This window comes from Lissotriton vulgaris, chromosome 1_1, assembly GCF_964263255.1.
Source record: "Lissotriton vulgaris chromosome 1_1, aLisVul1.2, whole genome shotgun sequence".
NCBI classification, from domain to species: Eukaryota; Metazoa; Chordata; class Amphibia; order Caudata; family Salamandridae; genus Lissotriton; species Lissotriton vulgaris.
Genome location: NC_141685.1, coordinates 1,935,084,469 through 1,935,102,930, shown reverse-complemented (window position 1 = coordinate 1,935,102,930; position 18,462 = coordinate 1,935,084,469). Strand labels below are relative to the sequence as shown.

Here is an 18,462-nt window from a genome sequence, read left to right as displayed (position 1 = left end):
GCTGTAAGTGAGGCAGGGCCCAGCTCCTGCCTGTCCATCCTGCCAGTGATGGCCCATCCACTCACACCTAAGCTCCCACTGTGTGTGGCTGTCTAGGAGGAATACACAAAGTCCAACTGCCAACTACACCCAACCATGTGATCAGAGACAAGCTGCAGGCACAAAATGGCTGTGGTAATAAAAATGCCCATTTTCTAAAATTAGCTTTTTCAGATTTTTAATTTAAAATCTGACTTCACCTTAAATTAGGATTTTAAATTAAGATTCCAGAGACACCAAACATGAACCATGACATGACATGAAAATTACACTTATAAGAAGTAATAAGGTAACTCCAATGTTATCCTGCTTTAGTGAAAAAACGAATTTAAGAGTTTTTCGCTACCAGGACTTTTGAAACCTACAAGTGCGTGTCCAACTTTTTTAATACACTGTGCTCGGCCTTTCCGGCTGTGTAGTGCCTACCTTAGAGGTGACCTATATGTATTAAAAAGGAAGGTTTGGACCTGGCAAAAGGTTTATTTGGCTGGGTCAACATGGCAGCTTAAAAATGCTCATAACAGCTACAGAAAGTAAACAAGACTCGTACAGGAAGAATAATTTACTGGCAGTGTTCCACTCTCACAACACATGCAAATGTATTCCTGTCAAATGAAGTTGTAAGAAAGTACCTTTCAATGCCAGTTAAAGGTTGGGAAACCCCAAAATGTAATTAGGGTATAGGAAATGGGGCTGGTCAACAGTGAAAAATATTTTGGCTGCGGAGGAAAAAAAGTTAAACACGCCAGGTCTCCTTTTAGCATCAATTACTCACAACATTTCCATGTAGTAAAAATACTGCATAATTACATTGTGTGCATTGAAGTACTCATGGAAATCTGTGACTACCATAAACCTCTGGAAGTAGATGTGGGCCGTTTTGTATATCCCATAAAAGTCTAATATCTAATCCAAACGTATGTGTGCAACTAAAGGGGCAGATATTTTACTTTGAATGAATGTGGATGATGAAAAATTTAACTATGCCTACCACAATTGCAGCTACTAATGAAATCCCTCAGTTGAACGCGTCATAAAATAATGAGGTAATGATCAAACCTTTTATTCTCTTTGTTGTTGCTGATTTTTTTTTAAACTTTTTTTGCCTTAATTACTGCTGCTCATCTAATCATAAATTGTATGAATCTTTGGATATTTTTAACCTAATCCCGTATCTTAACGTACCTACACACGATAAAGGGCACACACCAGACCAGGTCTTCTACTCCATGAAGATTGAAACGGAGGCCTCCCTTGCCTTAACGTGGCCGGACCATTATTTAATACATTTCAATATAAGGAAGGAACTGATAAATCATGCCCTATGGGAAAATCTCTTTCCCGTAGTAGTTTTAGACCTTTCCACCTGATTTCACTGGAGGCAATAGAGAGCGCTCTGCGCCAATACCCTATCCACCTCAGTGGTCAGCCTGAGCAGGATGTACTCTCTCTGGAGGATTGGCTAAATCAGCAGGCACAGAAACTTGCTCCCTCTACTATGAAAGAAGCTAAATTTACCAGAGTTTCAGCTCCTTGTTTTACGCCTACTCTAAAAACAAGCAAAAGTGCGTGTAAACATCTGGAACGAGTATGGCGAAGGCATTATAGTCCTTCAGATAAAGCCATTTATAATAAAGCTCTAAAAGAACGTTATAAGAAAGTTCGAGAGGAGAAAAAATTGTTCCTTGCCACCAAAATAGAACAGGCAGCAAACAAAAGTCGAGAACTTTTCACTATTGTTTTAAGTTTCTCATCTCCCTCATCTATTAGCTGCCCGTTCATCCCCACTAGTGACTGGAGCAAGCAGGTGGCCAGCTTCTTCCATGAAAAAATTCTAGATATTCAGGACTCCTTTAAGACGAAATCTTTAGAGGTGGAGGTAGTCGGCCATAGCAGGGACGTCCATCTTATGCAATTTCCAAATATCAGACTCAATCAATCTCTTTCTTTTATGAAAAATCTTAAGTCTGGTTCATCCTCAGACACGTGTCCGGCTAAAGTTTTGTCGTCCATAGCGGAAGTGATTAATCCGGTTGTCAATTCAATTTTAAACACCATATTGTGGGAAGGCCTTATGCCTCAAATTTGGAAAAGCGCCAAAATCCTCCCTCTTTTAAAAAAACCTACGGCAGACCCAGAGGTGATCAGTAATTACAGGCCCATCTCCCTTCTGTCCTTTTTCTCAGAAGTATTGGAGAAATATGTGAACAAAGTCATTACGAACTTTGTAGAGACCAATAACCTCCTTCACCCCAGTCAATTGGGTTTAGAGCCAACTTCAGCACTGAAACTGCCCTGCTGGAGGTTGCGGAGACGATTAAAGCCACGTTAGATAGAGGTGGGAGCAAAGTTCTGGTGCTGCTCGACCTTTCCGCCGCCTTCGATACTGTCCCTCACAAGCGACTTTTGCAAAGACTTGAGGAGGGCTGGTTTGGAGGCTCAGTATTAAAATGGTTCACATCCTTTCTCAGTAACCGCTCCCAAACAGTCTGGGCACCCCCTTTTTTGGCAGAAATCCCATCCTTGAACGTGGGGGCCCCGCAGGGATCGATTCTCAGCCCCACGCTGTTTAATCTGTACATGGCCCCTCTTTTCCTTCTCGCTGAGAAGCATGTGCTATAATAGTGTCATACATGGACGACACTCAATTGTTGTTCACGTGCAAGAAGGGCTCTGACTTTGATGGGACTTGTATAAAGAACTGCCTCTCTGAGATCTTTTTGTGGTTTAACTGTAATTAATTAAAATGTAACTCTGATAAATCAGAGATAATTTTTTTTTGGCTCTCATCCACATGAAGCCTGGCACTCTTGATGGCCACAAGTCTTGTACCCCCTATTGTCAGAGGTCACTACTGTGAAAAATCTGGGGGTGAAATTGGATTCTGCACTCTATATGTAGGTGCAAGTCCAATCAGTGGCTGGTACTTGTTTTGGGACTTTGAAAATGCTGAAAAACGTCCTCCCTCTTTTACCATACTTTCACCGCAAAACAGTAGTCCAGGCCTTAGTGATATCGAGACTGGATTACGTCAACTCTTTATAGTTAGGACTTCCTGAGTACCTACAGATCATTCAGAATATGGCAGCCAGGGCCAATTTCTCACTAGGCCCAGAACACATACCTCTCATCTCTTGTCCTCACTTCACTGGCTTCCAGTGCAAAAAAGCATTTATTTCAAAGCCTTAGTCCTAGTTTTCAAGGCCTTCCATGGGATCAGGCCCCATATCTTAGGGAAAGATTTCAGCCTTACATGACTCAGCGCTCTTTAAGATCTTCTACCCAGTGCCTGATAATGGCTCCAAAGATCAGGCTCTCATGGGTAGGAAGAAGATCTTTCCAGGTAGGAGCTTCCCGACTCTGGAATAACCTCCCCCTCATGCTGCGACAGATCCCGGACCTTCTGACTTTTAGGCGGAATCTGAAGACATGGCTTTTCCAGCTATACAACTTTTTTGCACTGTGATTCGGGGTATTCTGTTTGTCAGTTGTTGTGGTGGTCTTTTCTTAGCACCGGGACACTCTTTGGAGTAGCAGTGCGCTCTACAAATTCCAGATAACATAACATAACAACAATCTCTCTTTATCGTATTGCCCGTATACTATTTTTTGATTCCTTTTATTCTATTTTGATGTGGTATATTTCATTGAGACTGTATCTGATCTTTGATCTTTTAATTGTAATAAATTAGCTTTGTGAACTTGGCCCGCAGTGTCTCCAAGAGTAGTAAAATATACTAAATCCATTCAACTATGCTCTATATAACAAATTAACCATATACACTTAGACCTAGAGCCCTTAGACAGAATGCTGGAAAATGCTCTTGATTATTATTATTGCAGTGCTACTCGAATAACAATGAATGATTTACAACACAAGAAAAGAAAAAGTTATCTGCATTGATTACCAAAATGGCTACCATGAGATAAATTAAAAGCACTGTAAGTGGTATGGAAGACCTATATCAGAAACAATATCTATTTACTGCAAAAGGTTTGTATGGATACCTGGTGCCACACATTCTTATTCCATGCAGAGAATGTTAATCATCTCACCTCTAGTTCCAAATTCTGAGATAGTGAGACCACCCTGAATCTTTCTTTGTTTATGCAGAGGTGTTTTTTACATACGTGCATGCAGCAAAATTGACTTTGTGTTGTTACCTTCTAACTACACCTTATGTAAAATCCACTTCCTTTTAAGGTTGAGCCTGGGCAACGCATGTACTGCTCTGCGAGCCATGCTGTATTCAAGAAGAGACTTGAAGCTTCACCCACTCTCTGCCCATGTTTATCATTGTCTTGTGTCATTGTCCACTGTAAACTGTGGCTGTTCATTGGTAAATAGCAATAGTAGTCTTGACTTAGTACCGCCTTGTGTTATTTTGTAACCTCCCATTGCGACACTCCCTGTTACAAGTGTTGTTACTTGGTAGGCTTTAAATACAGACTCTGAGCACTATTCTCTTAAATAGCTTTGTCCTGTCTGCTGTTGCCAGCAGGACAAGACCTCTTCTAATGCTTTTTAAAAATGCTTATAGCATGGGCGCCGAATGCATTTGCAATGCAATAGGCCTCGCATTTGCAAGATTGTAAGGACAATGCCTTTTATTCAGCTGTTTTAAAAACAACACATAAATAAAAGGCATTGTAATTTACAATGTCAATAGCTTAAACTCTCGCAAATGCGAGACCTATTGCATTGCTATTGCTTTTTTAGATATGGGCATCTTTAATGGTCTGGCACAAGCTATTTGTGCACCCATGACTGCAGTCTTTTAAAGTTTCTGAGCTTCTATATTATTTTTTGGATTAACTAAAATGGGGGGAGACCCATCAACAGAAGAGTGCAAAATTCTCAAGAAGTCTTGTAGTCAATACTTTACTTTACTTTGTGGATTTATAGAGCGCTAGCGAATCGTCCCCAAAGGGATTTCTCGGCGCTATACGAAAGGGAGATAGATGGGGATGCATATCTAGAAGAGCCATGTCTTTAAAAGTCTCTTGAAGTTGGTTAGCTCACCGCAGGACCTGATGTTCTGTGGCAGCATGTTCCAATGGTTCGCCGCCAGATAGGAAAAGTCTCTACCGCTCTACAGTCAGTACCAATATTTGGGATGCTCTTTTATGTTCCTAGTCAGAAAAAGTTACTTGTTTACTCAGACTGCTAAAATGGGCTTTTGCACCATCATTATACAGTGATGCTGGAATATTGGTGGGAGTTGGAGGAATCATTCGTCAGTACCAAAAGGGTAGCAGACCTCACTAAAAAAGGGACCTAGCCTTTTGCATTGCAGATTTGCATGACTTCCTCTTTTTAGATCCACTTTCATTCCAATTTAGTGAAAACAGAAAATAGGTGTTTACTGCAGCAGCCCCCATTTTCCTTCTTTAAGGGTCTCCAGCCTACAATACAAAATACAGGTGTATTGGATGTTAGATGTATTGACAAACCAAAGCAAATTAACATTTCTATCTACCATTTCAACAGTTGCTGATAGTAGCATGAGGTATGTAATTATATTACATCTCCTGGTTATTTCTGGAAAAATCTCTAATAATGTGACGTGACAAGTCCTCATACTTCGTGGTTTTCATTGCCAACTGCTCCTACTCTGTATAGTCACCATATCATCCACAAATTCACTTGAGAGGCCTCCTGAACAGGATTCCCTCCTGTCGTGTGAGTTTCAGTATTCATGACCACCCCCTGAAAACCAGGGACATATTCTATTGCCGATATATCTTTTCTAATTTTGGCAGACTCAGTGGACATCTTCTCTGGCCCTGGGAAACACTGGTCTGCTTGACAACTGATCCCATTATGATGTGCAGAGAAGAAAAACAGATGTATCAAGCTGCCTGACCAAACTCCCTTCTGCTAAGCTGATCAGTGATCACCCACTTGCTTGTAATGAAGGTGCTTTTTCAGCACCCAGGGGAAGGCCCGGACAGTGGTGCTCGCCCTAGCCCCGGGAATGCACAGGGTTGCTTTCTGTTTAATGGTCACTCTCTTTCCCGTCATGCTAGGCAAATAGCCCAAACATGGATTTTTGTAAATGTATATTGACACTAACTAGCACAATGAATATCTACTTTAAACGACTGTCGTTCTTTAAAACAAACAACAAAATACTACTGCAAGTTAAAGATGCGCGCACCTGCGTAAAAACAGACGTCAAGAAGCATATTTTTAAAAAAAGTACTTTATGCAGTAAATTTGCACAACTCCCATTCGAAGCTTCAAACACACATTATTTCCTTGAATATGTACACTCTTCAATCAAATTCACTATTATTTTATTTACACTAGATATTCACAGTGGAAATAATGGTATTGTAACATCTCTTTTCTTCAGAAAAAAAGTTTAGACATGGTATTTGTGCAGTATGTTTATTGTGTTCACCTGTGATGTTGTCTACAGTTTGGGTCGTCGAACTGTTTGTTGTCTTTGGAAACAAAATGCGATCAATTGTATGTAATTGGTTATTGTTTTTGATTAGAAAATGTTTAATTTGCAAAGCACGGAAAACAAAGCTCAACCCGGGCCCCTCCACTTCTCCAAATTGAAAAAGTCTGGAAAATGAAGTGTTGCTCTTAGTGCTGGTGTGAAGTGCTGGCAGGGCCGAGGTCAGCCTTTGAAAGCCGATCTCGGTGACCTGTGTAAATAGAAGCACGGCAAACACTTCCAAGCAAGCAAAGGTTAGCTAGGGGTCATTGCTAGCGGGGACCCTTCAGACCAGGGTTCAGAAAGTACGATGCTTACCTTGTTAATCTCTCGTCCTTCAGCTCCAGGTCTGCCACTGTAATCAACTGATCCAGCTTGAACTTTGTGTCAATGATTTCTGCGTCACGGGGAGAGTACGTGCCACCTTCTTTCTGCTTTTGCCTGATTCTGGAAAGAAAGAAATGAAAGGTTAGAATCTCAGAATAGGGACCGTGTTATCTGTACCGAAAATATGCGAAACAAAACACCTGCCTTCATGCAAATGTCGAAAGGGGTAGGGGTTCCTGTTACTGGAAATGCGCATATCTAATACCAGAGTGTATTTCCTTCCTTTTCCTTTTCCTTTTCCTTCTCATTGGAGTCGGTGTCATTTGAAAGGTTCATGGGCCTGTGACCTATATGGATTTGTACACCAATGTATGTATTCATTCATCTAGTCATACAGATCCTGCCGTATTTGCCGAGTGCTTCCATCCCACATTACCCGATTGCAGGATGGCTGACGAGACAGTGCTCTTTATTTGATGCTCTTTCCTTCTTTTCAAGCCGAGCACAAACTGACTGCGTATCGGAAAATCGAAGAGAGAAAAATATTCCGTCCACGAAGATGTACAGTCATTTACACATGCACAACATTTTATGTCGTTTCAAATCTAGGGAGGGCTACATTAGCAACACACATTGGCAAAGCAAATAGGTCTCCCCAATGCCAGATCTATTGGCTTTGTCAATGTTTTTAAAACATTTTGCACAGCAGCACGAGTCAAGTGGGAGTAGAAAGTAACATGAGGGTGTGGGGGAACTGCAATAATGGGCAGCAGGAGGATGGGTGTATAGGAAAATTAAAATGAGGAAGGTGCGGAGGCAGAGAGTGGTTGTACCAGAAGGGGCAGAGACAGATGGGGGAGGAGGAGAAGAAATAGTTCCTCAATCATGTCGAGAGCAGCGGTCGGTTACTGATTAAGTTGAATCAATTTGTGCTTGGTCTGTGCTCCACAGAAAGGAACTGAAGTGACGCTTAGCCTGCACTATTCACCTAGGGTGCTGCAAAGAAGTGTGACACTGAAGCCAACAAATGGTAAGCAATGGATGGCTCTAAAAGTGTCTCGCAAGCAAGAGTGCATGCAGCGCATATGCTGTCACGGGCCTAAAAGGGAATTCTTAGCAAGGCTTTCCATTTTTTACTTGAAGTATTTATTCTATTTGCCAGAACTGTTCCTGAAAAGTTTTCCAAAAGAAGGACCTCTAAAATGAAAATGCAAAAATCCCTTGCATGTATAACTCATTTGTAATTTTAGCCACATATGGCAACTACTGAGTGGCTCTATGTAATGCTCAAGCAGGAACACAGCGAGTGAACACAACAACAGATTATGACTGTGAGTGATCACAGTGATCCCACGGACAATATTGTGACTCTTTAAAATAATTCCTTTGATATTTCCTTCCATAATCCAAGAAAGAGGCTCTTTAAATAGTCTAGCCTCAAAGACACCAGCGCCAGCTTCTCATGTAATTGATATTTTAGTGGAATAAGAATCTTTTTTTTCCATAGTATTTTAAGAGCAATTGAGCTAATTTTGAGTAAAGGAGCTCAATTGCTCACATCTTTGGCCAGGAGAGCACGACTTGAATCACGGAAAATCCCCTTCCTTGCCCTTGGCTACTGAGGAGGGACAATGAGCCATGAAATACTGCAATGTTAGTACTGATAATTTCAGAACCTCGTTAATAGATCTTGAGCCATTTGTGTGGATTTAGTTATGATTAAAACTCATATGTAAATAAGGCACCCATACATCTTATCCAAAGGAAGAAGGATTTGAGCCTGACCAGCATACATGTAAAAGACTTAGACGCCTAGAAGCCATGTGGATCCTCCGTCTCCGGAGTGTTGACCACGGCTTGAATTTTGATCAAGAGATGCAATACTTCTTGGGTGATTAGGTCATCACGTCCAATACTTAGTCTCTCCCCATTTCCCTCGACCTGAGTGTAACTAAAAACAACTCTGACACCTGTAGAGTCAACGACTGAAAGAGATCACTACATTAGGACTCTACATGAGAACCCCCATGAGGCATAGCATAAAAATCACTTGAATATGTCCCGAGGAGAAACACTTTCTCATTCACTCAATCTATTTGGCGTAGACAGTCCACAAAAAAACAATATATATTACCAATAATGTTGTCGCAATGACGCTACACTTCATAACAGTAAATTTGTGTTAAACAATTTCTTTCAATGTTATAATTATTTTCCAAAATTTGCATGTATATAACTTGTAAACTATGTTTATCAGACCTTACTTTTTCCCTACTCCTTTTTCAACTTGACTGTACTCACCACTGTGCATGAAATTAATCAGGCATGCATCGCACTATGCCCGCACAGCACCTTGACGTATTTACTCACCACTGTACATGAAACTAATTAGATTTGTTTTCTACTATGCCCACACAGCACCTCGACGTACTTACACGCAAATCATCATGAACCTAAAACCCCGTCTCGTACAATAGATCATCAGGCTCCATTTAGGCGTTTTTAACATGGGTTACCACTCTAGACCTCAGAATCCGGGTCTTGTATACGGAGTATTTAATCCATTTCCGGGTGCCTGTAACACGTGACCGCACCCAGAACCGCAACGCGATCGAGAGCGATCCCGTCGCTGACTGACTCTCCGCACTACGGGTAAGATTCAGCCCCACTTTCGCATATGTACTTGAGCCGTAAATAATCCCGTTGTCTGACTTCCCGCATATCGGGTGAGTTTCAGTCTTGACAGAATGAATTTCAGGCGGGGAAAATGGTAAAGAAATGCGTTTTTCACAGTCGAGCTAGTTGAAAACAATACTGGTGTTGACTGACTCCCCGCACTACGGGTGAGTTACAGTCATGGTGATATGCTTTTCAGGCCAAAACAATGTGTGTGTTTACAGTCGAGTTGTACGGCGAGAAATAAAAGGCATATTCTATGTACCCGGTCCATTGGACTACCATCGTGCATAATATCATTTGTTTAGCGCAATTTGTTGTTTTCACGCTATAGGTGAACCAACAATTAGTTCTTTTGCAAAAGGATTGGGATAACTTTTATATGCGTTATTTTAAGGGTGATTAACTTTAATTTTTCCCTTATGATACTGATTCAAAACACTGAATTAAACGTACCGAGACAAGTCTGAAAGCACTTTTTGTTTCTAGCTATCAGGTACCCAATAGGTCCAGTTGTATTCAGGCCACTCGCCTGATTAATTCACCTGTGCCCCACTTATTGGATAATACTAACCTTACCGAAGACTTAACCTTTGTTTACATGATTTTGATTGATAGGTCAGAAAGGCCGTTTTATTTACATTTTTGCGCTTTATTATTTTCCCTTGCCTTCTTCTTCACATCATTTCCACGTGGACTGTCCATCTGATATACTGATGACCATCTCAGGGACGTTTTGCTGTAGAATTTTCTACACTTCTCGCGTTTGAAACACGCAAACTAGGACATTTTCCAAAACTTCATCACCTGAAGAACGCAAAACTGAGATATATTACTTAATATAGGTGAGTCACACAATAACCCATTTCTTGCTCAACAAGGTTCTAAAAACAAGAACACTCAACCCTATCCCAACGAATTTTCAACCCTTGATGACCAATTGTCTTCACAGAATCTTCCCCACGCACCCGTTGGAGAAGAGCACTTTGAAACTACAAGGCATTTTAGAACCCGGTCTCGAGCAGAGCAGGGTCGAAATTATCACCGGCACCGCGGTGAGATTCTATATTTTTTCTCTGTCTCCACGTTGTATTTATTGTGCCCCCAACAGGACGCATTTCAACTAAGTGTGACCTCCTATACCTTTATCGGTAGAACTTTTTCCTTATTGTTTTCTTTTGTCTCTTTTCGCTCCTTTCCCCTTTTGTGGCATTACAGACCTGTGGTTATATATCTATTTCCTACAGGTAGGATGCACATTTCCCATCTAAAACCTAGGCCTAGTTTGACCTTTCATCCGCTCCCGGATATCATCACCCACACTTGATTCAGGATTTCCATGGCCTTTATCTTCACTCCCCCATGCGTCACATTCATATGCTTATTTTCCTTATGTTTAGTTTATAACTATTCCAGACTTCACAAATGTATAGTCACCGTCGACCCACTTCCCTCCTTGGACTTGCCATTTTTGAACTCACAGATATTTGGGTTGGTGTTGTGCATCCACTCATGTGTTACTGTTTAAACATGTTCACCAGTCACCCACCTATCACTTTCACCTTTACGGTCACTATTTGAATTCATGTCATGTGAAGAATACCGTGTATTCCATCTAGTGTTGTGTATCCTCCCCAGCCCTGAGGAGTCGCGGAAACTGTGTTTTCTGGCGACGAAACACGTGTCGGCTGGCTTTTCCATGAACAATAAATAAAAAAAGAAGAACCGAAGCACTGATGCTCCAATCCTCCGTCTGTGATAATTGAACTTTATGTCCATTGAGACATCTTTTGTGCTTGAACTTTTTTATAAGTGTGCAGCAGGTTTTGCTTCTTCTGTATACAGTGTGTTCACCAAGCACACTTTGAGGGGTTTCAGGGAATCACCCCTTACCTGCATGCACCTTCTGCTTCACTGCGTTCTCCTGCGCGCCAACCTGAGCAGTGCGCCTAGCATTTCCCTTACAACTAAAACCCTGTTTGTTGTTGTCGTATACATGTAAAAGAGGACATCAAAGATTAGAGGACATCACAGAAATCACAGAAATACCCAGTGGAACATATATACTATTGATTTTACATTAGATCTGGCTGGTGACAATGATACCATGTGGACTACCTTGCTATTTAAAATCAGATCTATTTGCCTTCTTAATATATACCATCTTTCAGTTCTCAGAAGCAGACATATTTTGCTTAAGTGAGGATACCTCTTGGGAAAGACCAAGTCTTGGAATTCTGGAGGGCCATGTGTTTTGGAATGAAAGGGAGGGCGTGCTCACAGTTGCACAGTAAGCAACGGTATACATACACACTGTGTTAAATCAATATGGGTGTGGATAAGAACAGGCCAATTTAGACTTCCCATTATCATTCTCACTGTGATAGCTTGACCTATCATTTCCATCTCTTTTTGGCTCTGAAATTATGTTTACACTTTCATTCCTCTACACCGTTTTTATATTCTATTCTATATTGTATTTGTGAACACGTCTGGTACTGCAGTGCAATTCAATGTACTTATCAACATTTCTGTTAAGATGAACTTCCTTGTGTTACTTCTGTGCCTTATCTCATGAAGTTTTGTTTTACAATCCTTCCCATGTTTTCTTTTCTGTATCCCAGACTATGCATATGTAAGTCATTGCATCCTGAATTATAAGATTTCTGCAAACCACTGGATAGCCATCTGCTAACCTGCCTTACATCTATTTTCACCCTTATGTGCATGCACCGTCCACACCTAGACCTAATTTATATGATACTTTAATAAATTGTAAAAACTGTCATTAATGATGGCCTGAGCATAACAACTTTCCCATGACACACAGCTTTGTGATGCATTGTTAATTGGATAGAAAAACTCTAAAAGCCTTTCCAAGTATGAAAGATGTCAATCCCTTCACAGCTATTGTTAAACATGTCAGCCTAAATGAGGTCTTCCCCCAAACATTTTGCTTTTTCTACTCCTGAAATTCGTTTGTGTTGGTCTTATGACTCTGTGTACTTTACCACTGCTAACTAGTGCTAATGTGATTATGATCACACCACAAAACATAGTAAAATTGGCACATTTAATTTACCTATAGGTCCCAGATAAAGTGGTATCACATGTACCCAGGGTCTGTAAATTAAATGCTAAGAGTGGGCCTGCAGCGCCTATTGTACTACCTACTTAAGTCACCCTTTTAAACATGCCTCAGCCATTACAGCCTGTGTGCAATTTTAAACTGTCAATTCGACTTGGCAAACTAACCCTTTGCCAGGTCTAAACATTCCTTTTTTATTTAATACATATAATTCACCCCTAAAGCAGGCCCTAGACAGCACCTACGGCAGGGTGCATTTCATTTATAATGTTAGACATGTACTTTTAAGTTGTATATGTTCCGGTAGTGAACACATTCTTACGTCTGTTTTTCAATACTGCAAGGCCTATCTCTCCCACAGGATAATATTCGACTGCCTGAATGTGGGGTTGCCTTACTACATTTAATAAGTGGTATTTTTTGATTTGGAACAGGTAGAAATGTCATGTTTGGTCTCAAAAGAACTGTAATTTGAAATCCTCTTTAACCCCTTCGTTGTGCGTGCCAGCCAACGGCAGTTGTGAACACTACCTTGGTAGTGTTGCGCACATCCGTTGGCCAATGCGGCCCGTCCCACTCTTTTAAACCGCTGCATTGCAGCTATTTGTAAAGTCGGCTTTTAGTCACAATCCTGAAAATGTCACTTTTAAACGCTGGCATTTTCTTGTCCTAACCATTTGGTGCCTGGGGGCGTGGCCAAGCTGGAGCCCGAGATGGTCGCTTGGCTTTGAGGCTCCACAGCCTGACGTGGCCAGTACGTGATCTCCCTACCTCCAGGGGCATTCTTTTTTTCCGGGAAAGGCACTAACATGCATCGGGACAAGGCCGGATTCCGGTGAGCTCCCAGATGACATGGATTAAGGGCATTTGACGGCGACTCACGGCGTTTGCGCTCAGACTGAGCGGAATTCAAGATGGCGGCCCCATCCGACTGAGCGGCATCGGAGGGGACGGCTGAGAACCTGGAACCGCTGCAGAGGTGCGGTGTGTCTGTGGGCTGCGTGCTGGAGCGGTGAGCAGCACAACATAATCCTACTCAGCGCTAATGTGATTATGATCACTCCACAAAACATAGTAAAATTGGCTTACACTCATCAGCACATTTAATTTACCTATAGGTCCCCGATAAAGTGGTATCACATTTACCCGAGGTCTGTAAATTAAATGCTAAGAGTGGGCCTGCAGCACCTAATGTACCAACTACTTAGGTCACCCTTTTAAACATGCCACAGCCATTGCAGCCTGTGTGCAATTTTAAACTGTCGATTCGACTTAGCAAACTAACACTTTGCCAGGTCTAAACATTCCTTTTTTATTTAATACAAATAATTCACCCCTAAAGCAGGCCCTAGACAGCACCTAGGGCAGGGTGCATTTCATTTAAAATGTTAGACTTGTACTTTTAAGTTGTACATGTTCCGGTAGTGAAACATTCTTACATCTGTTTTTCAATACTGCAAGGCCTATCTCTCCCAAAGGATAATATTGCACTGCCTGAATGTGGGGTTGCCTTACTACATTTAATAAGTGGTATCTTTTGATTTGAAACAGGTAGAAATGTCATGTTTGGTCTCAAAAGAACTGTAATTTGAAATCCTCTTTAACCCCTTTGTTGTGCGTGCCAGCCAACGGCAGTTGTGAACACTACCTTGGTAGTGCTGCGCACATCCGTTGGCCGACGCGGCCCGTCCCACTCTTTTAAACCGCCGCATTGTGGCGGAATTCGTGCCACGGTTAACCAGCTATTTGTAAAGTCGGCTTTTAAGTCACAATCCTGAAAATGTCACTTTTAAACGCTGGCATTTTCTTGTCCTAACCATTTGGTGCCTGGGGGTGTGGCCAAGCTGGAGCCCGAGATGGTCGCTCGGCTTTGAGGCTCCACAGCCTGACGTGGCCAGTACGTGATCTCCCTACCTCCAGGGGCTTCCTTTGTTTCCGGGAAAGGCACTAACATGCATCGGAACAAGGCCGGATTCCGGTGAGCCCCCAGCTGACATGAATTAAGGGCATTTGACGGCGACTCACGGCGTTTGTGCTCAGACTGAGCGGAATTCCAGATGGCGGCCCCATCCGACTGAGAGGCATCAGAGGAGATGGCCGGGAACCTGGAACCGCTGCTGAGGTGTGGTGTGTCTGTGGGCTGCGTGCTGGAGCGGGGAGCGGCACAACATAATCCTACTCAGCGCTCGTGCACTGCGGGAGGTCCGTTTGGCCTCTCGAGCGCTGAGCAATCACGGAGAGGGGCAGTGGTGGAGCATAGGGACAAGGCCTGCGCTCCCGTAGCGGCTGTACCGGGCGCAACCCCACAGCGGCGCCCGGGGGCCCCTCCTGATCGTGCTCCTGCCCGTCCACGCCCCGCGCGGCTCCCCGCCCCTCCCCCCGCCTCTACTATTACCCAGCCTAATTGAATCCACCATTTTGGGCAACGCATCGCTGCAAATGAGGTCTGCATGTTCCCCCGATCTGGAACCCTCCATCTGACACTTTCTACTGCCACTGCCATAACTGCCCTGCTGAGCAGCTGCATTGCTTGTCCACCTGTTGTACACACCTGTAGCCTTCATTGGTACACTTGATCAGGCCCAATTCAGCTGCACACTTCCCTATGAGGGGGACTGCTGATCTGAAGTCCACCTCCTGCCCAACACCATTGGGACTGAGAAGCCTGCCTGCTTCACGTTCTCAGATCACTGCAACTCGGTCCCCGGGAGGCTGTCCTACCTGTAGCGCTGCTGCCTCAATCACTATGCGGAGGTGCGCATCCAGGCCCTGGTCAAGATCTCAACAGCTACCAGACCAGGGCCCTCATGGTCCATCCGTGATCTTTGTCAACGCCAATACCGACTCCGTTCATATCTGCCTTCATGACCCCACTGCGGCCTCGACCGGAATAGGCTCTGTTACTGGGTCTGTTTAGCGTCCGGCGGAGAGCATTGCGGAATGGGACGCAAGGATCCTAAGCGGTTGTATGATCAAAGAACTGCCTATAAAAACACAATTGCCTGAACCACGAAGGCTCAACAACGATCAAAGGCAAACCACTATTGTATTGAACCACGACTTCCTGGACCACAAACATTTTTTAATTTACATATATCCCGGATCTCCCACTATGTGCAAAACAGAACATACCTGATCAACCTGCTTTCTGTACATGTCAGATGAAAACCGGGAAATGCCACAACATCCACAACCGATCCGGCGCGCAGCTCCATGGAATGTGAGAAGAATCCAGCCTCCGACACAGCTCCTCAGGCTCGAGAGAAGCAGTTTGAATGCATATGTGTGCTTTGTTTAAAATGCACTCCCGATTTTCAAAAATACAGGGCAGACCTCAACATTAAATTAAACGCTCCCACAAACTCCTCAGCTGCGCACAATATTCTTGTTCCAATCTTTACCGGCGTGTTACAGCAAGCGCAATCAAGCAGAGAGAGTGGTAAGGCTGTGCTAATCTGCGTAAGCACCTAAAAAGTGAGGAACACAAATACATCAAGCTGTGCCCACCAGTGCCAACACAATAAAGAAGAGTAGACTCGTAAGGCTGAAAATGAAGCGAGTGCTTGATGTGGAGCTTTGCCAGCCGAGTCTTTCAGATCTCCAAGTTAGCCAGCAGGAGCAACGGCCACATTGCTAACAACGAAAATGCTGTGCTTATCAGTGTAAGCACTCTCATCAGAAGCCCCCACGCTGTGACATTAATCACTGTACCTAAGTGTCAAGGTACAGTGTTAAACAAAAGCAGTGTAAAAGTAAACTGCCCCAAATATTTCTAAAAGTGAAGTAATTCTTAGGTTTAAAAACTTTATTAAGCTGTGCCTGTCAGTGCAAACACTTCCAGTGAGCCAAGGCCTCCAGGCATGCTGTATGCTTTACAGAGTATAAAGGCAGATTAGATAACGATCAGCCTCCCTGCTGAGCAGAGCAACTGCCAGACTCATTTAACGCTCCATAACAATACAATAGTGCCAGCTATTGGCCAGTCAGGAGGTCTTTTTTTCGTGGTTTAGGAAAGTCGGTTTTCGAATAATTTGTGGTTAAGGATGTCGTGGTTAAGGATGTCGTTGTTGTTTAGGATTCGTTGTTCAGGTCAGTTGTTTTTAAACTTTCGTAATTAAGGCTGTTTCCCATCCTAAGCAGCACCTTCTCCCCTTCGAAAAGATCTCCGACACAGCCCAAGACCCCGCTGATACCATGGCTGAAGGTGGCCAGAAAGATATCGCGCCAGAAGGAGACGCTACACAGCTGGGTTCGTTACTGCATGAAATGAGAGCTGGATTCCGAGCATTAGATGTACGGTCCGACTCCCTGGACAAACATATGGCGGAGCTGGGTTCAAAGATACAAATTCACGACCGGATGCTTGATGCGGTGGAATCTCTCACTTCTCACTTAGAAGACGGAACGGCGCAATCATGAAAAGGCTCGATCGGATGGAGCGCATCCTCAAAGAAGTTGCAGTCAAGAATGAGGACTTGGAGGCACGCAGCCATCGCAACAACGTGCGCATCCTAGGTGTCCCGGAGTCAACAGCCACTGGTCACAAGGACACGTTTGTGGAAAGTATCCTGCTAGACCAGTTTGGGAGGGAGGCCTTTACAGCTGGCTTCGTGATCAAACGGGCTCATAGATCGCTGGGGCCGCAACCCAACCCTGGATGCCTGCCTACACCCATAATTGCATGGGTCATGAACTTTAGGGACCATGACACTGCTCTTCAGCTGGCGAGGGAGCCGGCGAGACATTGTGGCAGGGATCCAAACTATACTTCTACCTAGACTTCACCATCATGGTGCAACAAGCATTTACAATGCAATGGTCTTGTCTTTGTTAAAGTTAGAGCTATTGGCATTGCAAAGAATCTGTGACACAAGACATGGACTTCCAGACATCTCCGAGGCTGACACGAGTCCCCAGCAGAGCTGAGACCTGTAGCTATCACGAGAGACGTGAGACCGGAACTCCTGGACATCCTGCAAGTTTGCAACTTCACCTACTTCCCGAAGTATCCCAAAGTTGTGCATTGGGCTATTTGTTGCCCTGACCCCGAGCACCTTTTGTACTGAAGCTGAGAGTCCTGCACTCCACGAGTGTTCCGTGAGTCCCCTTTCTTCACCGCAGCATGAGGCTCCTTTGAAATCTCTAGTCTGTTGGCTAGTGGGTCCCCAAAAGGACAATCCTTTGGGTATTGGGCTTTCCTGGTTGCTCCAGACGTGTCCTGACTTCCCTCCAAAGGGTGAGTCCCTCAGACCTTGCTGGTCTGCACCAAAGCTAATCTTGTCTTCTTGCATGGTTTATTGTTACCAAGGCTTGTTGGGTCTAATCCGGATACTGACACTGCAGCACTCGACATCCTTTGTGGAACAGCTCAAATCCAGCTCCTGGTTGTCGTTGACGCCTCCTGGTCCTCGTGGCTGAAGAGCAAAGCTTCACCTACTTCACCTTAAATCACCCGACATCGGCTGGCATCTTCCTGTCGCCATCCTGGTCACTGGCTAGTGACCCAGACTCTGTCCCCTCTGCTTTCAGGTTCTTCAGATCTCTGATCCACCCTTGGATCCACCCTGACACTTTTCCTCTGGTCGCCTGCAGCATAGCTCTCCATTGGAATCGACGACGAACCCGACACCAAAAGATACCTATGCACCCGGCTTTCCTGGGTGAGGTAACACGCGTACTCCGGTGCTCTCGTGGGTCTTGACTCTCCAAGTGTCTACGTCTGAAAGGGTTCCATCGTAGTCCACTCCCAAGTGTCCTTAATCTTTAAAATTGTAACTTGTGTTTCCTCCATATAAGTCAATGGTGATTCGCAGCTGTGTTTAGACACTGCCCCCCGTGGGTCTCCTGTGTCCCTACCTTGGGTGGTTCCTGGTTGCCCCAGCA

General features: G+C 43.8%; 1 protein-coding gene across 1 annotated transcript in view; it reads right to left on the bottom strand.

Moving 5' to 3' along the window:
- The window catches only part of PTPRQ (protein tyrosine phosphatase receptor type Q), a 1,452,710-nt gene that overhangs the window by 174,327 nt on the left and 1,259,921 nt on the right, over nt 1-18,462 (bottom strand). Inside the window, exon 56 of the mRNA XM_086919596.1 lies at nt 6,807-6,935. Coding sequence (XP_086775722.1) covers nt 6,807-6,935 — 129 coding nt within the window. The remainder of the gene's footprint in view (nt 1-6,806; nt 6,936-18,462) is intronic.